The 27,736-nt window shown below is 40.8% G+C and overlaps 1 protein-coding gene across 5 annotated transcripts in view; it reads left to right on the forward strand.

Annotated features, from left to right (window-relative positions):
• cadm1a (cell adhesion molecule 1a) overlaps window positions 1-27,736 on the forward strand; it is a 359,846-nt gene that overhangs the window by 217,853 nt on the left and 114,257 nt on the right. For 4 of the 5 annotated variants that reach the window (XM_072374265.1, XM_072374267.1, XM_072374268.1 and 1 more), the window contains exon 2: window positions 14,682-14,699. The exons of the other annotated variant lie outside the window; for it this stretch is intronic. In XM_072374265.1, the coding sequence (XP_072230366.1) occupies window positions 14,682-14,699 (18 nt within the window). The remainder of the gene's footprint in view (window positions 1-14,681; window positions 14,700-27,736) is intronic. 5 annotated transcript variants of the gene reach the window in all.

Here is a 27,736-nt window from a genome sequence, read left to right on the forward strand (position 1 = left end):
ATAACAACACTACATAAGCTTTTCAGCTCTGTGGTGAACGGGTTTGCATGCGGCCATTCATTCTATATTAAGTAGAACCACATTAAACTGTTGTATTTTTGTTTGAAAGTCTTCTGATCGTACAGCATTTTGATGTATTATTAAGCCCTGAATATCTCCCACATCAATGTTTTCAGAAATCTGATCAGATCTTTCCTGATAGCACTGAGAGTCTTGGTGCTGTGTCAGAGCTACAAAAATACCTCAGTCCAAACAAAACCATTCCCATATGGAGGCAATCAAAATACTAAAGAATGGGAACAGGTTCTATGTTCAGTTTTTACGTGCTTTTTCTCCCTTGTTCAGCCATTGTGGGTAAAGTCAAACGATCATAAACAGCATTGATCAAGAGCATCTCATTGATCTGCCTGTAAAGACAGTAAACCTGGATCTTGTGTTTAGGTGGCTGCATGTGGGGATCACTGCATCTATCCATTCACAGCCACAGTTCCTGGCCCATGCTGCATGGAGAATGAACGTCGGTTTAACCAATATTTGAGAATCCATCGTTTATGCAAATGCAATCTGTCTAGGATGAAAAGAACAATGTGTGAGAGCTTTGTGTTGAGAAGACAGATGTTTGTCTAGAAAGTAAATCAATTAAAGAAACTTCATTGTTTATATATTTGATTCAATGACTGTCTCATGTTTTTGTATCCACTATGGTGAGTCTGTATCAAATGAATAATTGGGCTGTTACGTCACACTTTGTGCTTTGTTGGTTTGGATTCAGAGCCGACCTTTGTAGTTTGTAATTGTCACTTACTTTACTCAGAGTTTGGTCGTCAGTTCCCAGCTGCAGCGAGCATCTTGTATCGGTTGGCTTACAGAATATTTAATGTGTTTCTCGGGGGGCATCAAAGGCCCAGCTTTAAGATGTATACATCAAAAAGTTTAAAAAGAGTCTTATCAAGTGCATTCACTTGTAATTTATGAATGCAGAATGCTGTGGATGATCCTGTCTAAGATGTCAGCAGGGATCTATAATTCATTTCTGCCAGTGGATAACACGCAACTAAGGACACAAGCAGCAAAGTTAGTGTACGATCCGCAAAAATACAACAGAAAAGAGAATGTTAATGCAGAGTTTGTTGGTCTGCAGCATGCTAATCTATCTGCAGGCCACACCAGGCATTTCATATCCACACCTCCAAAGGTGCAACCAATGAAGCCACTTTAGGACAATGAAGCTCCGAATGCTTCTTTATTGTGTGTTGTTCATCTCAAGTGCCTTTTTGCAGTTTTTTTTTTTGTAGAAGAACCCATCAATATAGGGTTCAGTATCTTAACCTAAGGACACTTGCTCAGGGGAAGGTGGCGATCGAGCCACCGACCCTCTGATTGGTCTACCTCCTGAGCCACAGCTGCCTCGATGGAGTTTGGATTAATTTGGTGTTCCTGATTGATAGCCAGGTCATAAGAGGGCCTCGACCCTCCAGTAAATGTGTATAAAGGTGAAAAGTAGACCAATATTAATAGCCTACTGCTGCCAGTTTTCTTCTGAAAGTTAGTAACTTTTTGCAACCATGCTTCACTCTTTCCTATTTTCCTTATATTACCAGTCAGCTACACAGGCCCGTTTCAAGCTCATTTAGCACCATAAAAATGATCTGGTTACAAATGTCAGTTAGCTAATTAGCTTTAGGCCCATTTAGCTTTGAAGACCCACCTGTCCTTTTTTGTTTTAGCACATTTTATCTGTCTGGTTTCAAGGTATTTCATAACCACAATTGCCAAATTTTCAAGTGTTTTAACTTTTTTCCAGTACCTTCCCTCTGCTTATTGGGGAACCATGCATCGAACTGGAGAACAGTTTATGTGGGTGGTCTGCTGATTTATGCCATCACTACGTGTGGGAAATGCTTGACTAATGCCTACCTTCTGTTTTCCTGCCTCTGTGGTGGATGTGAGGCTTTATTATGATCAACATCTGGGATTAAAGCATGTCAATAATGGCCCTGCTTACATCCCCGTTGCTCAGCTGTAGATGACTCACTGTGTCATTTTCGGGGAGCAGATGAGGCTACATCAACTAACCTTTTCTCTATAATCTCTGTTTTGTTGCTGAACATCAGGTGCTTCAGTTTAACATGGGGGGGGGGGACACTTACAGGAAAAAGCGAGAATCAACAATTGTCCAACTTCCTCCTCTCAAAAGTCAATATCTCAGAGGGAGATTAGAAAAGAGCTGACATACTGTGTGATAAATGTATGAATCAATGGTATACTGAATCTGCATATGTAGAAAACCAGCCAACTTATTGAATGTATCTGAGAGTGTAAGTTTACTTTTGGAACTCTTTGTTTCCAACATTTGGATGGTGATTTCCTTTCTCGAGTGCCACTTTCTAGACTAGAATAGCAGATGCAAAAACTGTGCTCAGATTGTTGAATAATTAACTATGAAAACGGGCCCCATCTCCCTGAGATTTCCTAAACAAGCTGGTTTCGTCCCTTTTTGGGTGCCTTCTGTTGCTTTTTTCTGTTTGGAATATGGCACGGGCTCATTCTGCGGCTTTTCTTCTCTCTACTGGCAAACTGTCCAGTAATAGAGAAATACCAGAGTTCTTTTTTTAAATGGACCTGGCTTTTATATTGAGAATGTAGAGTTTTGTCTGAGAATAGCATTTGCCGTAATAACTACAAAGTGGGACATAAACTGTTGGTGAAATCTAATTCACTTTGGCAAATGTAGGAGGTCATAATATTGCCTTCGCTGAACCTCTTAAAGAAACACTTTTTGTGTGTGTGTGTGCTGTGACTTTGCAGCGCTTCCTCCTTCTACAGTCTAGGGAATCATCGCCACCTTCAAGTGCAACAAATCCTCAGATGTAAGAGTGCTAAGCTCTTTGTGCTTTGCCAAGGGTGGAAATGAAGACAGGCTACCCCTATGAAAAATGATGGCTTCTTCAAGACACAGTTGTCCTATTTTTAAGGAGGCAATGTGCTATCTGTCTCTGCTTTTCCCTACCTCCGTTTCCTCTTGCTCTTTCCCCATCGCTGTGTATGGGAAGAGCCTTTTTTGAGGCGAAATTAAAGTTATACGAACAGTGAACAGGACCTCAGGGTCTGCAGAAAGATGATGTAAAGTCCTTATTAAACATTTTCAAGGATGGAAATGTTATTGATGCATGTTAAGTCCTCTGGGGGTTTCATTCAAAGGACATTAGGGGGCTTTCATCCCTGACATGAAGGCGGAGGGGACATTATTGAGGCTCCACAACATGACAGAGGTTTTTCCTTTCAGTGGGAGGCTTGAAAGGAAAGAGTCATCTTTCTCCGCCTTTGAGAAGGAAGTCTCCTAATTGCCTCAAATGGCTGCTCTCTCCCTCCCGCCTGCTTCTCGAGGTAATTGGTATTTATGAACTATTTATGGTCCATGTTTGCTGGTGTCAGCTTCACACGAAGCACAACATATATTTTTGAATAGAAGAGCAGCTTTTTCCCCGACTTTTCCTTTCCCCACAAGAAAACTGTCTATTTTTGTTTTTGCCCACTTTACATATTCATAAATTCAGAGTCATGCACTGTTGCACTTAACTTGTAACTGCCGGAGTGGCTCTAAGGGACAGTTATTTTGTCATTTTGACCCGGACTGTCATGTCATTTACAATAGTAATCTGAAGGATGTCTTTGGACGTTGTCATTAATTAAACAACATATCGAGTTTGGTGATCCTTCTTTTTATCCAACATGTTGCTAGTCTGAACAGAAAATAACTGAACATTCCTTACATAACAATGAAAACATGGCAAATGAACACAGGATTATGCAAATCGCCGGGGGTTCTTCTCAACTGACGTGATCTAACCGGAGCTACTGTACACACATGCTGTTTACTAAAACGACAGTTTCTCTACTACCTTACTTTTAGCGTCTCTGTAGCTCGAAACAGTGACAGACCAAAGCTTGTTTTCTCTATCGTGGCTGTCCCATTACTCTGTCTCTGTGTTTCCTTTCATGCACTTGATGTAACTTAAAGTGTTGTTTGAATGCAGCTCTAAGAGCCACTGACTCTGCATGATATTTTCACACACGACTCGCATTGTGAGGAAGCGCTATTGTAAAGTCAACGCAGTTGTGTCATAGTTACATTGGTCAACAGAGCAAAATGTAACACTTTTGCAAATGAGACCCAAAAAAGGGTAAAATAATTGCACTTAAAACCGTTTCATGCCTACACCTGCCTTTCAGGATTCTAACATGTTTGAATTTTGCATTACGGGGATCTGCCATAGGAGCTCAAGAATATTACAATAACTATGTTTTCCATGCTCCAAAAATGTCACATGCCCATGTTTCTGTTGACTAATTGCAATATGTTTTAATAATAATGTTTTGCATCATGGAAAAGTGTCACAAAAATTCTAATGCACATCAGTAACGTGTTGAACACAAAGAGTCAAAGGTTGGCATCGCATCACATAAACACTGCCCTATATGTAGCAAAAGGCTTCTCAGCACATTTATTGTGGCACTGCCACTTTTGATGCTGTCAGCAAACATAGTCATGTCATGTTTTCTTCTGTCACTGCGCTGACAGATAAAAGCGATCTTCCTTCATTGCACTGGTTCCCCACCGCCTGCACTACTCTGTTCACTGTGTGTGGCAGATTGCACCCACTAGTGAGTAGGGGTGCAGCATCACAATAATACCGCACCAACCTGATTCCTGGCAGCCAGTGGCAACGAACAATGGCATTTTCTCTCAACTCAACCAATTTACTTTTTTCTTCTTAATGTCAGAGCAACAGAATTGCAGAAAACCCCTTTAAGTACATCAAAAACATGAAGTGTTCTTCACATGATAGAAAAATGTGACATTACGTACCCACAGAAATTTGAATGAAAAGTACCGTAGGTTTCATAAATTTCAAGAGAAAATTGAGCGGTGTGGTCTGCCAAAAGTGGTACACAGCTCTAACACCTCAGCTCTAACACCTGCCCATAAAAACTCTCCCAACCAAGCAAAAAGGACCAGAGTTGGGTTTGAATGAAAATGCAAAATCACACACAGTTGATGCAAAATGCTTCTCTCATGTTACAGTTGTTGAGACAATTGCCTACTGTTCAGTCATTGCAGGACATTTAGTACACTGCAAATGAAGGCCATGAGGGAAATAGTCTGTTGGCCCAAAAGGCATGTTGGGCAATATTCCATTTTCAGACATTTATTTTTTAATTACAACTCATTAACCATAGAAGAATTAAATAAATGGGCCAGAGCTGATGTTGGATGATGGAAGCATAATTGGCCGGCTAGATGTTAGATGCCTTGATGGCATATTTAGCTAGTTATATGCTAACACATTGTAGCATTCGTAATGTTGTATTACGGGGATTGGATTATGAACCATTGTGCAATGCTGTCACTGCAACATGACTTCTGGCTCACCAGAACCTCCTGAACTTTAAAAGGACGAGTCGCTCTCTAACAAAGCGATACAAAGTCAAGTCTTTTCTTGTTCTCAGTTGTTATTTTGTAACCTAGAATATTTGTAGACTTTTACAGTCACTGAAATACAACATCATAAATGTAGACATGTTTGTGCTCATGTGTTCGGTAAGCAGAAAAGTCCATGCAAAATGAAGTTATACCATCTTTGTGTATGGGTGGTGGGAACAAAAATTATGTGCACTCACTTGTTTCTCTTTGTTCTGGCACCAGTACAGTTCAGGCTTATCTTCCTGCTTCCCTTCCTCTTTTTTTTTTTATTTCTTATTACTGTTTATCCTACTGCACAACTACATCCACATTCTCAGTGACTGAGCTAATTGTTCCTGCTCATGCACTCTCTGCAGATTCAATTATACGCCACTCTGGGCATACTGAAAAAAAAGAGGGTGGGAAAAGAGGGATGTTGGCTAATAAATGTGGGAGAATACATTTTTCTTATTTAAAAAGGGTAAAAAGTGAAAAGGAGCTTGAGGAGGGTATAGATATAAGAGGGGGAAGTTGCAAGAAAAAGTAGGAGGATGAGAGCAAAGAGGTGGAAGCAGGAGTGATAAATAGGAGAGAGTCAGTGCAGTCCCTTAAGTCATATATTTATGTAAGGGGAAAATCAGCTCACTGGAGTATACACTGTAATGGCAGCCCCTCTGTATAATGATTGGCACTGACCTCCCAAATAAGAGGATTAGTTTGTGCCTGAGCTGGCCGGATATAATGGACCCCACCTTAGCTTAACTGCAGTTTGACACAGCAGAAAATAGGTTGGGAAATAAGAACACCCCATCAGCAGGAGGTTTCCCTGAACCTCATTCATCTGCATCACTATTGTGTTAAATGGACACACATTCCTGCATATCTGCCAGCTTCATGAACAGATGGCTTAAACATACTGGACCCATGTGGACACATAACACAGTGTAGCAGACATCATGGAAATAAGGTGCCCCAGACTGTAATATGTTTCCGAAATTTATTTATTTAACGAGGAGTGCAATAGCTGTTATTTACATGCTAGGTTGTCTGCAGGAAATGAGCTCTTGTTATTGTAGCTCTCGGTCAGGCAGTGACAGGGCAAGTCCTCTGCTCAGAAGAATATTGTGGCGCAGCAGCAAATGTTATGGCTAATGTCTGACTGCAGGGCATGCTCTCCTTTTGTGTGCTCTGAACCAGCAGGATTAAAGCATCCATCTTGCTCTCCCACTTCCCCTAATGGTATTAGGAAAAGGGTGGATAGGTTTCAGTATTCCGTTTAGGAATATCTGATATGGGGACCAGCTGATTCAATTAAGTAAAAAGCAAGGTAGGAGGGAGTGAGCACTGGTGTAATGGCCTTTGAGCTGCATAGTTCAAAGTGGGACATTTCAATCTGGAAGCTCCTGCATTACCTGCAGAAACAAATATATTATGTACTCATTACCAAAGGAAAGAGCCTGCATGCAGTTTCTGCCCCAGTGGAGTTTGTGGTCATCGAGCGATGTGAACAAAAATAACTGCAAATAGACAAACAGACGTTCATGCACAGCATGCTGGGATAGCGTCATTCACCTGTGATCTGAAAGTAATAATCAAGAACTGGACCTGTAGGATGTACTTGACATTTACGTTCTGAAGCTTATCATTATTAAAGAAGTTAACTAAGACAAGTCAAGTCTAAACCAGTCAAAACTATCCTTTCAGCATTAAATCACTCAGAATGGCACCTGAAAATGATAGCATAGAGTTCCTTTCACAAACCCAACACTGGACCTGTGAGCCAGCTACCATTTTACCATTTTCTTCAATTTTAGATCTGTTAAATATCAAAACCCTTTTTTTGTATGCATGTATGAGCTCCACAGTCCTCTGATGCGTGAAAGACAAAATGTGTTGTTTTTTGGGTTACTTTGTCAAACACAGAAATGTAAGCCATTTAACATCCGGAAAAGGATCTTTTCTAACCGCAGAATCTGATCGTGTTTACCAGACCAACTCTACATTTGAGTGTAACTACCTCCACTCTTCTCCACCTACATTTGCTTTTTTAGTGACATCATTTGTTTTTGTGTTAAAACTAAAGAGGCAAAAATTAGATGGGGAATATCAGTGAGCTTACGTGATGTCTCCAGCTCTGCTATGCTTGAATGCCTCCAAATAGATTTCAAATGCATTCTGCCAAAGTCTCTCAAACTGTGTGGGGAGCACAAAAACCCAAATCATTTTTTTTCTACTTTTTCCACTTCATACAGCTCAGTGGTCAGGTTATCACACTGCTGTTTGGTGTCTTCACACCACCAGGTCCCAATTCTGTCTGGAGCCATTGGGTTTCCATTACCACAAATCCATTTCACTCATTTAAAATTAATGGCTGTGGACCTTCACCGACCCCAGAGATGCACTGGGGCAAGACTTTTGATTTAGAAGGCCTTGAGGATTAGGTTTTCTCAGCTTATCAGCCTATCTGTAGATTTTGTCTGGGCATTGTAATATTTGGCTGGTCGCTGGAAAATGGTTTCTTCCTTAGTTTGAATTCTAACACTTGCATAGTCTGCAACATGTTCCTTATGAAGCTGTGCTGAGGTGTTGCTGCATTCTCTTGAATTGCATGTGGCCCTGGCATGAGCAAACATGATATAGCAGTTTAACTGTTTTTTTTCTGCTTTTGAGATTACTGTTCAAGTTAGTTTTGATTGTTTTAGACTCATTGCGGTTCAGTTGCCATCACACAAAAGAGGGATTCTAACATTTTGATAATTTTAACACATGAAAGAATGAGAAACAAAAAAGAGGAAACTGGTTAAAGCACAACTTCAAATCTGTGTCACGTTTCTGCTGTTCCCTGAGTTTAAATGTCGAGTGTGTTGGCTGTAGCGACATCTAGCGGCATGAATTACAAATTACAACCAACTGATCTCTCTTCTCTCATCTGAGGCATGTATGAAACCACCGAGGCTCAAAAAATGTGAAAGACTTGCCCCTGTGTCTTTTTCATAAAGAGAAGTTGTTACTTACTGTAGATCTAAGGATTGTCTTGACCTGGCTGATTGAGAATCTACGCAGACATTACTGCCTACTCTGTCTTCTGTCCTTTAGAATGATTTAGGAAGTTTGTGGTTGCGGTCAGTTTAAGGACGAGACACGAAACACGTTTAGTACTTTCTGTCTCAGCAACGAAGCCCATGAAAAGATGAAAACCCATAGTATCAGTCCCGCTTATGTATAACTTTCATATTGATGCAGTCTGTGTCACTCAGCCCTGAGTCCAGTGGTTGCAAACATTTGAGAAACTCGAAAAATCAGAATAGCAGCATGTTTTAAAATTCGGTTTTAGGTAACTGGTATAGTAGTACAAAGGTGTACATAGCGGGAGGTAACATTTGAAAGCTACAGTCTCTCAACTGTGTCAGTGTTATACTAAATTGCTCTCAGTATGAATAACCTCTGCTATATTATTTTCCTTTTTTTGGCATTTGGATGGAAATGTAGACAGTAGCAGCTCTCATAAATTGAAGCTTGTGCCCATTTGAGCACTGCCTTTGTCCTACATTTTCAGTACTTTGTGTTGACCATCTAGCAGATGGTGCTGTAAACACACACTCCACAAGGTAAAATTCCTCTACTAAAAAGGGCCCTTGATGCTCTGAAAAGCTGAGCTCTCATGTTAAGAGAAGGAGTGAGGATTTGGGCTTTTGGGGGGGAGGCAGTACCCCGGGCTTCTCCTTTTCTGCTCCCTGAGGACACAGCCATCGGTGGTGGAGGGAGGTTTCTCAGCCTTATCAGCAGGACAGCACCCAGCGCTCTAATCACTAGGTCCCAGAGACAGCTGGAGGTAAAGGGAGAGTGGATGGATGAGCAACATTCAAGGAGAGAAAGGGGAAGGAAGCAGACAGGGGGAAGAAAAGCTATGTTTATACCTCTTAGGTTGCATCAAATGACAGCTGCTTTCCAGATCAATGCATAACTGAGTAGGAATCCTTTTGTGAAAAAAGGTTTGTGCAGATATTTGTCCCACAGCACATTGCCGATGATGAAATATAGAGGCTTTGCAGTTGCATCACAAGTCTCTTTGCAACAGCATCAGGTGCCAACATGAAAGCTCCTTTAAGAGGTCGCTGCGAGCAAAAGATGCTGCTCTCTGAATCAAGAACAGTTCACGGATTTTAGCAACTCTGTGTCTAGTTTGATGCTTGACTTGTCAAATGCATTAGAGCACAGTACAGTTACCTGTCAGTCCACTGCTGTCATTATCCCTGCTTATCTTTCCTCAGCTGCTGTCATTATATGTCTGGAGCTGCAGCATGTGGTGGTTTGCTTTGTCAGCAGTGTTAGATTATTATGTTTCTGCTCACTTTCGAACTGGATGAAGTGAGAAAATCGCATGATATGCTCCAGTGCAACAGTGAATCAGTTTGCTCTGTGAGCAACTTTCAGTGAATGTGTTGTTATCTGTGAGTATCCAGTTAATTAATATGTCCTTGCACTTTAAATTGGACACTGACAAAAGCTAATCCTGTGGCCTTGCCATTGTTGTCAACGTGCTTCTGTGGCACTTCAATGCTACTTTGCAAAAGTCTTGAGCCCCCCCCTAATTTCTTTAAGCTTCACTTCCAAGCAGCCAGACTTTCTTGTAATCTTTTAAGGTGGTCTTCATTAATGGGTCTCCTGGATTTTAAAGTTTTACTTTTTCACTCATTTTCAGTCCAGTCCTTGCACCTGATCGTTTTCTGATTTTTTTTTTTTTTTTTTTTGTTTGTTAAGCCACATTACAATGGCTCGAGGATTAAGTGGCTTTTCTTTTTAAACATTTAAGCCATTCCAACCTCGTTACATTGAAATATGAAAAAGAACCACAGCCTGGACATGTATTCACTTGCTAAGTTGAGGTATAAGGACCAACAGAAGTCCTCTTTTGTTGGCAAGAGTAGATGGCCCATCATTTTTTGTTCCATTTGGTTACTTAAGATATGTTTTTTTTAACTTTTATTTAGTTTTATGTGATAAATGACTTGGTTGGGGTTGGGTATAGGGAATGTATAGTTAGCTAGACACTACCTAGCAAACAACATTAGAACTTGACTTCTCGTTCGGACCCTTTCACGTCAGCTTTGCTGTTTTCACAAACGTCTGGGACTGGACTAAATCGAGGTGCTCTCGCAATAAGCTTGTGGATCTTTGTCACTGCGTCTTTCACATATTTCTGAGACCTGCCGCTGACCTCGATTCGTTTGAAGAAATGAGCGGTCTTTGTTTACCCTTAAAACTTGTTATTTTTATTATCACTTGAATTCTTTCTGCCAGCATTCTTTGTCAACTCGTTCTAATTTTGCATTGTGACAAGGAATCAAACCAATTTTATCTAAAAGCCTGAAAGCCATCAGAATCTAGGTATGGTTGTAACCTCAAAGCTCATTGTAACAGAGCGCTGAGGGCTCCATTCTCCACACTTGATTTACTGCTAGTTTAAAAGAAAGGCAATACCATTGGTGCGATTGATAATTAGTTTTTAATGTGTCACACTCATCATGTCCAATTTCATGCCCCTTGGGCAGCTGATCACAGATTTAATCAACACATTATTGCTTGCTATACTTAAACTGACTGCAGGGAGGGCTTCTGTGTGTGTGCTTGTAGGAGTGTATGGGGGACGGTGTGCTGGTGTGTCTTTGTGTGATCGAGGAGCAAGCGAAAGAGGTTGTCAGCATGTGCATCCATCCCAACAACATCCCTCTTTGATAGACATTGAATGTGTGTTCCAGGCCATTAGCCAAGAGCGACGTTTGAAGATGACGAGTTTGGAAGTGTGCGGCTTTGCTGTGTCGAAGGAAGTCTTTGTTATTGTGTTTCCAGTGAGGAGAATAGTGTCCAGGCGTCTTTCACCTGATGAATGCAGATGATTGCGGAGATGTTGTGTCTTAGGGGGGGGTTCAGACTTTTGCCTCGTTTTTACCAGTGCTGATCCATTCATTGGGTTAGTCTGTGGATCAAGACACCATTACAGCTACTGCCCATGACATCCTAATTTGAGGTGAATATTTTATAGTGGTAACGGTGATTTTTTTGGTCCTGGAACTATTTTGTGAAAATGTCTTCTTGACTTATCTTTTTTGGAACCTTATATCTATTTTGGGTCTGAATTTAGGTTATCTTGTAAGATGACTGGATGTTGGTGAAGTGCACATGGTTAGGATCTAGAGAGAATCCATGTTGCCACACTTCAAGCGATGCGCTTATGACTGAAACACAGTAGTTGTGCCTAATCAGCATCCCCCGCTGGCAGCTACAGGTGTGGTGCCTGTCAACAATGGTGGCTTTCAAAGAGCTCAGCTTAGCTGCTGCTGGGTCTAAAGCATCTGAATCAGCACTGAACAATAACTTTCTTTCAATGGTCAAAGAGCAAAGAATGCTCCTGAGAGACTTATTTTGGCGGTAACGTTGCTACTGCTCTTCTCCAGCATGTTCTTGGTTACAGTTTGATTCATCGAACAGCTTTGCTTTGTTGATCTGATTGGTCGAAGCTCCTTTGATGACAGATTATCCCCCTATGTATCAAGGATGATTTGAATGTGCCTGAAATGTGTCACAAGCTTGACCATTCAATGTCATAAAGCCCTCTCAAAGAATTGTTGAAGGTTTTGGCAAATTGAAGATATTGTTTTTTTGTTTTTCTTTTATTCAAATTTTGTGTCTTTAAGCGATTCTAATATAGAGATATATCAAAATGTGCAAAGAAAATGTGTAAAAGCATGGAGAAAATGTCATTTTTCTCTTCCTTTCTCCATAAAAAGACCATGATCTCAATAGACAAAATGTAATTGTACTCATTAAAGTCATCTGGTGCATGACTGCATCTAGTTTTAGTCTTGATCACCGCTCACTACAAAGAGAAAAAGTTGTCAGGCTGCACAGTCCTTAGAGGAAAAGTGGAGGAGGCAGAACATCAGACAGCTGAAGCCAGAGAAGCAAGTGGCAGTGTTTATCTTGAACTACTTACTTCCCTGGCTTTGAGTCAAATGTTGAGAGAGACATTGGAAGGTAGTGGAAGCCTTCATTAAATGCAGCTCAGGTCCTGGTGAAACCCTGGCTAATGTCCCTATCATCTCTGGAGTGGTTCGGCATCTGAGTCTCTGTCCAAACTGATTCATGTTTAATGCATCTCTGCAGTCCTTGTCATTTAACCTAACCTTTGGAGGTTGTGGGTCAGGGTGGCTTACTGAAAGCTCCCACAAGACCCATAAGGAGCAAAGCAGCCACGCAGTTATTCTTCAGCCGTTCTCCGTTTGCTTACCACGGGGAGAGCTTCTCCATGTCCTGCCTGTTGCTGGACAGTCTCCCCATTCCAAACCTCCACGTCACACTTCATGAACCTGAACACGAGGGTGGTCTGGGGTGGATCCGTGGCTCTTTGAAGCACTTTGTTACACCACTCTCTGCGTGCTATGGTTGAATGGCTGAGCAGGGGACCACTGATGCTATGCTGAGAGACTAAGCAGTTTACTCCTTTGGTGAGTGCTCCAGCTTTGGTAAAAGCTTTTCAAATGAAACTCTCGGCTGTCAAACTCGATCAACCCTTTGCCAAGCAGAATAAGCATTTTGTTGGAATTGTCAGGTTGGGAGATTTTCTTGGAGGAAGATTGCTTGGAGGCTGTATGAATTAGAATTTGTCCTGCTCATTAAACCTTAAGTAATGTCACACCCTTGTTTGTGTGAAGCATACTGAAGCATTTAAGCTTGCAGTTATAAATGCTGTGTATCAGGATGTCACAGAGCTGACTTTCCTCTCCGTTTCACGATGTCCTCATATGCACTTTCCTCCTATTTTTCCCAGCTTACATGCAAAGACGGCCTCCCTCTCACTCCTCTTCTTCCTCACTTGTTCATACCCACTCAGTCTCTGCGTTGCTTTCTTGCTCTGGATAATGGTAATTAGAATATCACCATGATTGAAATTTGGCAAAAGTTGAAGAGGAAATAGGTTTTCTAATCAAAAGCTGCCTCTTAGCTGGAATCCTGATGCTTACTTGGCTGAAAAATGTTACACAGCGATGGGGGCCTAAATGGATGCCAGACTGCGTTGAGGGCCAACTCGGCTCTCTCTCCTCAGTGTTGGATTGTATGCTGATGTCCCAGTTGAGGATGATTTAATTGATGCAGCCAGTTTACATGTATTTATTTTAGAAGTTGAAGTTTTTCTGTCATTTTTAGATGGCCTGCCGGCAAATATGGTATTTTGTGACAGATCAAAAGAAACATAGCAGCATTTTTTTAAGGAAAAGGGCGCTGATTGAAGTCGAGTTAAATTTAGTCTTTTTATAGGTTTAATTTTCCAGTCACAAGCAAACACCTGAGCTTTTGGGGTGTAAAATTGTTACCTATTTATTTGTTTTAAACAAAGGATTAGAAACATAATGAAAATACAAGATTTGAGCCATGTGAACCAGAATTTATATAGATAAATTCAAAGACTGGAGACAGATAAAAGGAAACAGCTTCTCTGTACAAAAAGAGAAAAAAAGTCCTTAAGCACAGATGACGCTCATGATTGAACATGTTTTAAATAGCTTTATTAGAACGTACACAAGAAAAAACCTAAATGTGTTTGTACAGGGGGATTATGTGCTGAATTGTTTCTTGGCTGTGTGAGCAAGAGCTTCCTGGAGTTTGTTGGTTGCTCGGCAACCTCCCACTGTTGCTTTTTGGTGTGATCACTGTGTAAATACTGTCTTATCCTAATGTGGCTCAACTCATAAACAGTGTATGAAAGGTATTAGCTATCATCTCCGCTGGCTGCATCTTGATTTAGGTCACTTTCTCCATTAAGGCTTTTTTTTTCAGATAATATCTGTAAAAATGTTGTATGAAAATAAGTAAATGTAGATTTGTTAGACCAGGATATAATGGGTTGCTTCTTTTCATTAACCGCAGTCTGAAACACTTGCAGCCCTGTGTGTTACCATGTCTGCCTTTGGAATCACAACATATGGACTTTTTCCACATCAGCTGTCTCTTTTTTATGATTAAGCATTTCTTCTTAAAGTTAGCAATGAAATGAATCACTTTTCATTGCATTCTTACCTTGCTTTTCCTCTGTTGTACCAGCATGCACCACTGTGCTGGCAAACTGTGGCCATAAATGTGGCTTTGAGTGCTAACCTTTTTCTTTTTGTTGTCTTTCCCTCACTCCTTCCTACCCGCCTACCCTCCTCCTCCGACGCAGGAGCTGCACAGGACCCAGGTAAGCTTTTCCTGCCTGTTTCCTCTCCTTTCTCCTGACCACATCCTTCCTGCATATTCTATCCTAATAGCTTCCTTCTCCTTTCAAGACATCCTTCCTCCCGCTCTGTATTAGGTCGTTACTTTGACTCTAACATTTGGATTTCTTTCTGCTTTTTTCTTTCAACCTCCACCGACCTCTTCTCTCAAAGCTTTTGTGCTGTCACTGATGCTGATTGATGTCTGCTGTTCCTTAACAACATTCTAAATAGCACTAACCGTTGGATCTTGGTGAACACACTGTACATATTCAGATTATTCAGTGACAGAACTCAAAGATCTGAATAGTTTTATTCCAGAACAAAGCTATAGCTGTAGACTTTCATGTTTAGCACCTGTTTCCTTACACAGTGTCTGTGTATTGCACAACCACAGCGTGCTCTATAGGTTGGAGAGTTTTAAAAGTGTCCCACTGGGAATGGCTCTGTTTTCTGTTCTATCGACCCTTTGCTTCATCCGTTCTATTTAAAGCATTTTGGCTATCACACAGTTTCATAGTTTAATAAGCAAAATCCCACCTTTCCAAAAATAAAAAATAAAGTATTCCGTTAATCTGTCCACGCTGCCTCTCTTAATGCATTCACTCCCCCTCTCCCCCTGTCTCTCTTCTACCAAGTCTTTTAATCCAATTAGCAGTGCCAGTGACAGTTATTTATATGTGCATGAATTAGAAGTGAGGAGCAAGAGATCCTCCCTTGGGGCTGATTGGACAGAGCCCAGTCCTTGTTCTCGGTCACAAACCCACACTGCGGCTGATCACCTACAGAACAGCAACAGAGGCTCACATGTACTGCCAGTGACGAGCACCATGTCCTCTGACTTTAATCTAAAAAAAAAAAGAAGAAAAAAGAAATCTGCGCCCACTTTTTAATCCTCAGAACTGAAAATGTTTTGTTTTATCTTTCTAAAAGCGTCACAATTACAGAACTATTTGAAACATTCTAATTGGGACGCTCCAATAAGCTGTCGCATCGGTGTTCAGGTTCATCTCAGATCTGTGTTTCTGTTGCATTCCGTTGCGTGGACTGAAACAGTGGGTGTGCCAAATGAGTGCGTAAGCCTCCAAATCTGTCTCGCTTACCCTTTTGAACTATTTGCCAGTGATTGCAGTACTTCAGAAACAGTCATTTCACAGTACTGCCAGAAAAGGCTTTTAAAGGCTTTATAATTTGAATGTGTTATTAGAAAATATAAAATCATTGGATCCATTACCAATAGCATTTTTAGAACATTCAAATAGACATTGATATTGACGATTAATCTCAATATCTGTTACTCAGAAAGTCACTTTAAGATTTTGTGTGTAGAGGAAATTTAGCCCTATGGGTAATTATGAATCATTTAAAGTAATCAATAGATGTTCCAGATGGCAGCTTTTGGTTAAACAAGTGCACAAACTTCTGATTACTCTTTATAGTGAATTTAAAGTAAGTAGTCCCTATATACAAGTCAAGTCTTTTCTAAGTTTACTATAAATCAAACAAATGACAAGTAATGCTAACAAGGTCGAGCTCAAGAGCCAAAACCAACAGGAAAGCTGTATTTCTGTAGTCTGGGTTTACTGTAGAGTACTTTAGAGTCTTTCAAGGCATGTGATGAGTTCCAGACACCAGTATGTGAAATGAAGAACATTTGTGTTTTTATTATTATTCTATTCTATTTTTTTGACACGTTACAGTGAGATGTGCTTCCACAACATTCCAACAGTCGAGGTGGTTCTTGCAGTTTTGTCCACCCTCAAAAGGAAGGTCTCATTTCAGATCTGTAGTCAGTTGTGAACCCAGAGCCTCGTGGAGGTCTGCGCTCAACACTGTTGTGTTCATAAACTACATGTATGAGATTAACGAAGGTCCTGAGCTAACGACATGTTCAAATATTCAAGTATTTTCGCTTCGGGCTCCAAAAAGACCATAACAAAGAAATGCAGAACTCAAAGCTGTTCTAAATTTTATTCCTCAAAAATAATGAGTGTCGTCACTATGGATACTTCCACTTGTTTTATACAATCTGTGGGTGAGATCTGATGACTCTAAAAGCTATAGCACATCAATCCAGTGAGCACCCATGTCCTGTGTAGCAGCATCTACATTTAATCTGTCGTCAGCACTCATTCAGTCTGATTTTCATTTAAAATTTCTTATCAGTGTTGTAGGGATAGGATTAATGCCAAATGGTTTATTTGGTCATTGCGGCTGTCTTGTTTTAACCCGGAACCCGATAGTAACGCCCTACTACAACCACAATAAGGAACGAGTAGTTTGCTGGCCACCATTAAACAACAAAAGAAGTAGGCTTTATGACTTCCAGGCTTCCGTAGAAGGTGTAGTATTTAGAGGCAAGATGCTGATGGTGCACAAATAAAAAAACACGCAGAGGCAAAGACCAGGATTAAAAAACAGTATGTACGGAACTTTTTTTTTTTTTTAATGGTCGAGAACAAACTGTAAATCAAGCCTATCGTAAGTCTGCCAAAACGTGGCACAGTCATTTGAAAGCAAAGCTCCCAGAGCACATTTCCCACCAATGTTTGTTGTTACACACATTCTCAGCTATGTGAAAGTACGGTATTATAGCAAAATACACGTGAGTCACTGGCTATTACTTTCAGATGGTCAGTTTGGAGCTGATCTGCTATACTCACACAGCATCATAAAGACCTTTATGAGTGCCGTGCATGCAGAAATACATTACTAACCTGTTAACTTCCATTACTAAAGAAGAAGTGATGATGGTGGTGTTAATTAAGAATAATCTTTGAAGTCCTTGGCTTTGCCTGGGCTGACATGTGAAATTTTGCCATGGCCTGAGAGCAAAGAAAAGATGATATGCTGTCAAAGGTCACATCGTTCCCTTACTTGACCTACCAATACAGACAAGACTTCTTCTTTTCTGCACGGGTGTCTTGTCTGCTTGCTCTGTATGCCAATCAATAGGATGGGGGATGTGAGAGGATGGAGGTGGGTTGAGGGATGCGGCAGTTAAAGACAAGGGGTGTTATCCATGTGTGCACAGGCAGGCTCTTTAAACACACACAGGCTTGTTTTTATGCGCATGCAGTAACACACACACACACACACAGAGCAGCTCAGATTAATGGCTAAATCAATCACACACATACAGTGTTTGCTTGTAGCCCTGCGTGCCTCTCTTCTATAACACCGCTTCAATTTCCCAAGCTACTGAAGCTCTATCAATGTTTCCTCAGAATATGTATTCAGCAAGGTCATCTCTCACTGCACCAAGAAATATCTCAGCTACGAGGATGTGTCTCTGCTGTTGAAGTATCAATAATCCTCACAGTCTAATCTACTGCGATGTACATTTGTCAATACACCAACTTCTTACAGCCACGTGGGGAGCTGACTTTGCTTCTTTATTATAATTGTTTTATTAGGCTCGCATTGACTGAGTTATTCATTTAACGGCTGGGTGAGGTTTAAATCTTACTCAAGCTCTCGAGTTGGAAAATAGATGAATAGATTGTAATTCCGCTGTTTGCTGATATTTTGAACATTTCAGATAGAGCAGCTCGAGATAAGAATTTTCCATTTGGCAAAAGTGTAGCGTCTCATTCAACACTTCCCACTGAAGACTCTCTGGCTGCCTCCTTATAATGACAGGAGGAAGAGAGTGAACACGATTAATAAAATGCAAGGGAAGTGCATGCTGTAAAACATTATGATTGGAATTAAATTTTACAGGGAGCCGAGAGGTTTTACTCTTTGCTCATGTTCATGCTGAGCGCACACACAGAACTCTGTAAAACAGACGCTATGTTGGCAACGTGGCTTACATGGAATAAAAAACCCTGTTAAAAGTGTATGTTTTAAATGTATGGGATTGTTGGGCTGGTTAGCATTGGGATTCTGAAAAGGAAATGCAGCCATAATTTGACATTGTCAACACATATATGGTGGCCAACAGAGCTCAAAGCATGGATGTCGGAACTATTTTCTGAGAGGGGAGCCAGGGTTTTTGTTGGGAGGGGCGGGGGAAGCACACACACTTATCAGTGATTAACGGATTTGATTTGAAGTTATCTTATAATAGCATGCAGTTATAAGAGAACTAGAATGGATGAACATGGCATCTTTATTGTTGAGAAAATTAAACTGTGATAACTAAATCACGCCATTTAAGGAACATAACAGCATTATTTGTATCCTTGAAAGTGCCGTTTATTCAGTAGCGGTACTTAACATACCCAGGCGTAGCAGATAAAATACACCACAAATGAAAAAAAGAAAAGTCTGCGCTCATGACTCAGGGCTTTCATTCATTTCCAAAAAATGAACCTTCTACTGCTGAAAATTTTAAGCAGGGTCGAGACATGACTTTCACCCATAAGGTCACTGTGAGCGTTCATAATGGTCAAATGTGTTAGTCTCTCCTGCTGGTCTCTCCATGGTGTTGCGCAGCCAGGTTTTCAGCCCGCACAAGGCTGAGAAAGAGCGCTCGGATGCTGCGACAGATATGAGCAGGGCTTAACCAGCTTCTCCACCTCTGACAGCGCGGAGCGGGCTGCAAGGTTTGCAGGATGGACACAACATCCTGGATGGTGCTAACTTCTCGTACCCTACACACATCCCACAGTATGTCCAGCTCAAGGCTTAGTGGAAAGGAGGTCAGTTCCGGGGAACCCACATCCACTCGTTTCCCCTGAGCTGCCTCAAGAACGGCCTGCTCTCGCCCCGGGCTACTGTATGTAGTCAGGCAGGCTGCATTTCACATCAAAAGCATCGATCTATGCATTAATTATATGAAAGAGATAAATGTAAGTCAGACAAATTTAGTTTAAATTTAAATCAGATTCTTTATTTTTTTAAAGCGTAATGCAGTGGGTAGGGAGGCTGATGGGTTACTAGGGGTGCGGATAGGAGGGGGTGTGGCTGCACCCCCCACACCCCTAGTTCCGACGTCTATGACTCAAAGCACTGCAACTTAAAAACTAACATGAAAATAGAGGACTGAGCAGCCAGGAGAGAAAATACCATCGTCACTATGACAGCACTACATATACACACAACAAATGAAAATAGTGCCATTCTGTAAAATCCCACAGTACATGCAAACAATGAAACATTAACTTTGCTTTTGTCAGTGCTATTTAGCCTGTAAAGTATACATATACTTATCCAGAACAGCTGATTAGTCCCTGTTTATGGAAGAAAATAAGAATATTCCCCAGTTTCTATTTATCTTCATAGCTAGGTTGACAAAGAGCCACAGTGTTGATGATAAACTCATTCCCTGTACACTCAGAAGCAATCGCTTTGATTTATTTTTTTTTACTGATAAAATTGTTTCAATTTTTGGAGAAAAAGAAAATGATCTTTCTCATCCTACGATCAGTACAGCTCAGCCTGATGCTATGGACCTCGATACTGTCTGGCTGTCAAATCATCAACATGTCTGTTTGACCCCGATCCAACCAACTATACAAGGCTGCTCTACCCACAATCAATAGTCCATACTTGATCAGATATAAAAAGAAAAACTTGTCTGAAGGAAGGTCTGATTTCATAAAGTTCCAGCATTTCACTGTTTTTTACACAAGAAGAAAAAGCCACCTCTAAATCTGGATTAAAAGAAAGATGAAAGCTCATTGGATGGCTTCTTAAAAATGACACGCTGCAAGTTTCATACACTGAGAACGCAACAAAATCTAAATAGCTGAACTTTAGCTACATGCACATTGTTGTCGCGTAATAGAGCTGTTTCAGCTGAGCTTTTTTTCTAATTAATCTGTCATATGGTGGACACAATGTGGCATTGGCTGTTTAAAGTGATTAACTTTGACATTTCCACATAAATAGAAATGTGTGTTGCAACTCAGCCCTAATAAACAGAGGTAGTGATCATTAGCTGCTGATGGATGGTGAGGCGATCACTGAAGTCAGTGAGAAACTTTTATATATATATATATATATATATATATATATATATTAAAGTAAAAGATCAGAAGAAGGGATGAGAATGTCACACCTCTTCTAAACTAAATAATTTAGAACTCTTTATTGTCATTGTACGAGGTAAATTTGAGAGGGGAAGTTACGTGTGAATCATCTTAATTTTTTAAAAGTAGTTTTCCATAATTCAGCTTCAACCTGATGTTTACAGTGTGGGGTGGTACAAAATATTCGCTCTTTGACTGGCACACACAATAATATGCTCTGTCTCAACAGTGGATTGCGCTGTCACTTTATGAGGATGAAATTATTTGTCTTAATTAAATCATAATAACATAACAGATGACTGTGTGCAGCCCTTGACAGTTAAGTCATGCAGCAATGAGAGATGAGCCAATCAGAGTGCAGCAGTAAACTGTGAGGCTCTCCATCATGGAACATCAACTCAAAGTGTGTCATAAGACGTTTTTTTGATCTTCCAACAAGTGAGGTGAACATGTTTCAACCTTTCAAAGTCAGTTTATATTTTTCAGCGCCTGCAAAGTCCCAATGGGACAATGTTACCTGTAACGTTGATTAGCTTTTAGGTGCTACTCAACGTAGTTTCACGAGAAATGTGTTTTATAAGGAAGAGGAAGAGGAAAATAAAACCAATTAAGCCCTCAACAAAAACAATACTTTGAAAAGAGTAGGAAGCCAAACTTTTATGGTGTATTGACTACTCCTTGCAGCTGGCTGCCAGGAACTATACACGAGATCAGAAAACCCAATGGAGCTCCCACTGTTTGTGCTGTCTGCTGCATGTTACAGCATTCAGCCTGCACCAATTTTTGATGATCTGGCTACGTTAATCAATACTGTTTGATCTTAGGAATTGATTAAATTACATGCATTGTGAAGTAGGTTCCAAAAGCTCTTGACTACACAGAGAATTTCCATAGATATTTACAGCCATGCAATTATTTATTTATTGGCTTTTTTTTTCCTCGTGTTTAAATGTCACAGAACTGTAATAGCAGTGTTAATTCAACCTGAAGGCCATTTCATGGTTTCGGCACCCCCGCAGTCTTCCAGGGTACGAATCACTCTGCTATGTCACCACATTCCACACATGTAAACTAAACCACAGGCTGCGTAACTGCAAACTGTCAGCATTAACGAGGCTAATGCCTTCTTTGTGTCATTAAAGTGATGAATTATAAAGATGCAAATCCTCTTCCGCAACCTCTCCTCGAAACAAACGCTCGTCTTCTTTTTGTGGTTCCCGTGCAGAGAATCTCATCACATGCACTAACAGGACCCTTGCGGTCACATCATGGCAATACAAATGGCCTAGCTGTAAACTGCAGGTGTTATTATTTTATAAAATTCCCTTCAAATTAAGGTTAACTGAAAATAAGCTTCATATCTTGGTCTGTATCGCCATCTATTGGATGGCTGAAAGATTTAAAATGTCTGTGTGTCAATCGCTAGCAGCGGTAATCAACAGCAAGCTTGAACAACAGCCAAACATTGTCCTTGTTATTAAATCTCATTTGACCCGTGTGTCCAGATGTGTATGAAACAACTGGCTGGCTTGAACTGTGGTCCACCAGGTCTGGCTGCCTCACATTCCGGCTGCGACATGCCTGCACTAGACAATGTTTGTGATTTCACCAGATGCGCTTGACCAGATACATTCCGAAAGCATCCCAGGATGCCGCTCTGCTGAATACTGTGTGTAGTCTGGACCGCAGCGGTATCATGCTGCAAGTTAGGCATGGAAACAGCAATGAGAGCTCGGACAGTAAATAAAACACTGAGCCGAGTCACTTTCTATACCACACCACTTCATCAACGGATCAGAAGAGTTTCACCATGGATGTTTAGCAGCTGAAAGATACGGTGGCAGGTATGGTGACAGCACAGGTCCCTCTGTGTTCAACACCAGAAAGGACAAAGCACTGAATACAATAGTTGGTGTTTGTTGATTGTTAGTTGATTCCTGCCTCTTGGATGTTGAGTTTGCGGTGGAATAAACAGACTAGTTTTCTGGGATACATATAGGTATTTTTTTCCTTTTTAAGATCTTTCCCATATTAGATTCTTACAACATTTAAAACCTCATTTTAATTCATCAGATGAACAAAAGTCCCAGATCTGAGGCTAACGATCATTCATTCAGCAACTGTTATATGTAAAGGCTTCAAAGATGCGATTAGTGAGGCTCGCAGACATCTTCCAAACTCCAAAATCTCTCAGCGTGTGATTGCCCTCCCGAATCAGTCTTATAGAATGAGCACACTGAAAGTCATGTACTTCGAGTTTGGCCTCATACCGATCACAAATATGGGACTGACATGTCACAGGAGGGTCAGAATCACCTTTTCTTTACAAAGATTAACGTACAATTCAAAGTATAGTGAATAAGGCCATCAGAAGGCTGATTACAGAGCGGATATAGGTTCAAAATGGCTCTGTTTCAGAAAATGGTCTTATCGTTTGTATACCTGAGCTGAGCCATAGCAGTACCATCTGAGGTTGCTTCTTTTAGCTCTTCATTAAAGACCATTTCACTCTGTAGCACTAGTAGTCTAATGTTGTGTCCCAAATCCAGTCCATACTTCGACCAAACTGTAGTTCACATTGGCATGAAGTTTGTGTTCCTTGTATTTCTGACATGAGTCAGCCTCCCTGCTGGTGCTGCATCTTAACACCAGCATACATGATGTGTGTTCTGGGTACAGTCAGGCTAAAGAAAAGTTTGTCCTGCCCAAGTTTAAAGGTTTTTTAAAGTCATGTAAATCACCAAGTGCATCAGTGTACTTTCTATTATATCCACAAAACCGTTTGTTACTTTGATATATATCCAAGATATGAGTCTGAAGTTGAATTAATATATTCACATGAATCATTTGTGATAGCCAGAAAAGATTAATGAACAATAAATCTGGTCTAAATTGAACTACTGTCTAATTCTGTGTTTAGTTGCAGTTTTCTCTAATCAGATTGCCGATACTTTTTATGCATTATGACACTTCTTTGCTACTTGTTTATTTGACACTGCTGCACATTTTAAGAAGTCTTCTCTTTTGAAAATGACACCTTTGTCATCAGTTGTTTGTCACCTGTCGTGGCCCCTGAAGAGTAAATCTGCTTCGCCCAGCATGTGTCAGGGGTTGATGGTGAGATATCCCCTTTCTGCTTTCTCACACTGTTCCGCAGCTGCCTGACTCAACAAAATATCCACATGAGTGGCTGCACATTTGAAATGGCTCCGTCAGGATACACAGTAGCTCTACAGTAGAAGCTGTCTTCCACCCGCAGCCTCCCTTAGTTTAGAGGTGACTTCGCCCTAGTATGATATCCTGAAATAAACTTTTTGTATTTTTTAAAAAAGAAAGTAGATATGCAAAGACAGCATTCAGTGTTTTCCAGGCTGAAGTATTTATTTGACTTTTACTCTAGAGTTGATCCATTTATTTCTGTACGTTCTGTACAGTTGGATATGATCGCACTTTCTGAGAAAGTCTTTCATTGTATGTAACAAGATAAAACCTGTGTTAAAAATGATCTCATCTCAGGTGATTCTTATTTTTAAGCAACTGCTTTTGAAGGATTTTCTCCTGACATTAAGAATACATGTTAGTTGGCAAGCCAAAGAGGACGGCTCCGCCATGGTCACATTTTTGATGAGCATTTGTTGGATTTGGAGAAAGCATTGGAGGTCAACTGTGTCAATAGTACCTTAACAAATCCCCAGAAGATTGGCACTGACAGAACTAGGTGTTCCATGCAGGCACACAATATCCTGAATGTAGTTTAAAAAAAAACTCTGATAAGACTTTCACGCAAATCTGCCCACAACTTCATAAGCAGTGCTGCTAATAGACAGACGAGTATAGCAACCTCTTACCCTCCTTCCTGAAAGTAAGCAAGCCTGCTGACAAGTCTGCAGGGTCACAACAAAGTGGTGATGTCACGCACACTTAATTACATATAATCACTGTCATCGCAAAATATGCTTCTTATTATGGATATAGCACAAGTCAAAAGTTTGGACACGCCTCCCGTTTTTTTTCTCCACATGCGCAGGTGGAGGCGTCGCTGGTATTTTTGCACACCTTCTTATGAATCTGTTTCCCTTATTTACGATGAACATGATTTGTTGTTGTTGCATAGATAGTAGGTGTCTTTGCTCCATATTCAATGCATTCTTCTGCATTCCTGCAGCTCTGCTTCAAAAGTTTATTGGTAGTCAATCTGTTGTTGATTATTGTTCTGGACTGTAACCATTTCCCTCGAGGGATCAATGAATTGTATCTATGTCTTTCTATTCTTCTGTGGAGGTGTCGTCAGCAGTTATAATTGAAATAAACGATTGGATGGATTCAGTCAATTGAACTAGTTAAGACATTCTCATTATTGCCCATTCCAAATGATCAACACTATGAAACAAAAAAGGTTCATTTGAATAGCTTCAGTAACTCCATGTTGTCCTGTTTTTTCTGTTTTATGCTTGTAATCAGGATACTTATATGATGCCAGTGGATTTCATAATTTGCGAAAGAAAAAGGTGGTTGGTGGGATTTGTACAATTTGCAGCTTTTTAGGACTGCAAGTTTATGTGGCAGTATTATGTTAAAACCCAACTTGTCTTAAATGACTGGCGTTACCAATAAAACCTGTGTTACGCACAGCCGTCCTATATCTACGTGAGCAGTGCAGCTCAGACAAAAGCTCTTACAAAATTTGGACCGTTTCCACAGTTACAATTATAAAATGTTCCCCTTTTTTTTGTTTTTTTACTTTATCATTACTGATGTGAAACTTTAGATAATGTCTTCAAAGGCTTATTAAACAACAGCCAAAATGACATAAACAAAAGCCCCATTAAAAAACCTATATCATCCCAATTAACATTTCATTCACTGAGTCCAAAACTCAATGGCTGAATGGGCGCTGGTGCCTTAAAGGAGACATTAATGAATGATGATTTGATAGAAAACAGAAGGATGCTGCAGTGCTCGCTGCCTCCCTCCCCTTCACTGTAATTCTCTTTCCTTCGCTGACCCCACTGAAGGCTTCCTGCTTACTTTTGTCTATCTGGCAGGAGATGTAGAAGAATCTCCTCCTCCCCTTTCTCCTCCGCTCTTCTGCTTCCCTGGAAGATATTTCCAAACGAGCGAGTGCAGACCACAGCTGCCTCTCTGACACATTAATCACTCGGCTGCCACCCCCTCCACTCCTACATCGCACTCTTACACAGGCGCACATGCTCTCACTCACAGCTAACCTGGTTTGACTCGCAGAAGTAAAGACATGCACTGTCACCGTGTAATATAAGCACGTGTCGGCACACACGACTTGAACGTGTAGACAGAAAACACACAGGCATGCAGCATCTGCCCACCATTCAAGCGATCTTGACTTTCTACTCTACAGCAACTCCCCTCTCCCTCCATCAAGCTCCCACATGACCCTCCATTTTCCTCATCATTAGCGACACCAGCGAGCAGCCGCATTCCACCCATCCCTAACTGCTACCCTCCCTGCCTCCCTCGCCGCTCTTCTGTTTACTTCTCGATTTCTTTATTTGATTCCAGCACAATACCTCCCCTCTGTGTCCTGTGAGCAAAGAGGGGCAGGAAAGGCTGGGCGAAAGGGAAGCAGAGAGGGGAAGAGAAGGGTGGAAACCCTGATTTAGATGTTAATTTGTGGGAAAGCGAATGTAAAATGATGCGCCTGGTTGCTCTGACAAAGATGAGCAGAGCATGTTGCACATCCAAATGAGGCCAGGACCTAAGTGGGCTCCTGTAGATATCATCAATGTGATTATTTTTAGGCTGAACCTGTTTATATCTTTTCTAGTTTCTGGGAGGAAAAAACTGATTTTGATAATGCATGATGGAATTGTCATCAATTCTTTGCGACTACCGGCAACATACATGATGAAGTAACAGCTTTAAGGCAATAAAAGCAATACATTTACTGATGCAACATGTAAGGTACATTAGGGATGGACTGAAAAACAGGGCAGCGATGGCAGCAAAGGCGGATTCCGCCGATATCTAACAGAATGAGGCCGTCTCACCAAGAACAATGACTGTACGGATAATGATGTGAGCATCCACCAGTGACACCAAGCACATGCTGCACACTCCAGCTGTGCACATGCCCCACACTCCAGCTGTGCGCATGCCCCAAAAATCCTAATGATTTTGAAAAAAGAAGGAAAAACAGAAGGGGGTGGGTTTCCAAAATTCTACAAAGACCAGATGAGTTATGTGAATCTGCCATTCTGTCATTAGAGCGATACATTTTTATCAATGAGTTTGTAAGCGTCATCATCAGTGTGACGATATCCTGCCAATCAGAAAGGAACATCAGTGAGGAGCCAGGCTCAGAGACCCCATCAGCACCAAAAAAGACCTGATGCTACGTGATGTTATGTGTAATTTTCAGCTGAAACATCACGTTAATTGAACGTTTAATGGATGGTAGCCTACAGCCAAGACTGGGTGATTTCAGAGCAGTAATGTTTCCTAAGCTATCAGTTTGATCTCATGAAAGTATTCACAACAACATTAATAAAGAAGGCTGTGTTATTTAGCTTGAATCTATTCTACCAAAAAGATCATAAATGTAAACAAGCAAAGGGTGTGATGCATAACCCTGGAGCTGTCGGTACCATGGAGGAGAGGAAGTGTCCCAGCTTGTCTGTTTCTCGATCAACGTGCTTTATCGCTCAACAAATTGCTCCGAAAGTGATCCAAACAATATCGTTGTTGTAGTGTAGAATATTTCCAAACAATCTCTGTAGTTATTGTACTTTGTGCGGGCAGCCCAGACATTCCCTGAGATGAAAGCAGTTCCTTAAGAGGAGCTCTCTCCATTTTCCTCTTGTGGATTTCCCCCTGCTGTTTTTTTGCTTTTCTGTCCTCTGTGTTTGTTTCCAGCACAGTTTCCACACAGTATTCCTGCTTCAGATTTCCTTCATTATCGAATGGAACCCTGTCCAATAATGCCAAAAACTTTTGTTAACCTGATTCGATCATTTAAAACCAAGAATGTAAATTCCCATTTTCATCTTTCCCTGTCCTATGTTTGG

The sequence above is a fragment of the Leuresthes tenuis genome, unplaced genomic scaffold (genome assembly GCF_036924035.1).
Source record: "Leuresthes tenuis unplaced genomic scaffold, fLeuTen1.0.hap1 SCAF_21, whole genome shotgun sequence".
NCBI lineage: Eukaryota > Metazoa > Chordata > Actinopteri > Atheriniformes > Atherinopsidae > Leuresthes > Leuresthes tenuis.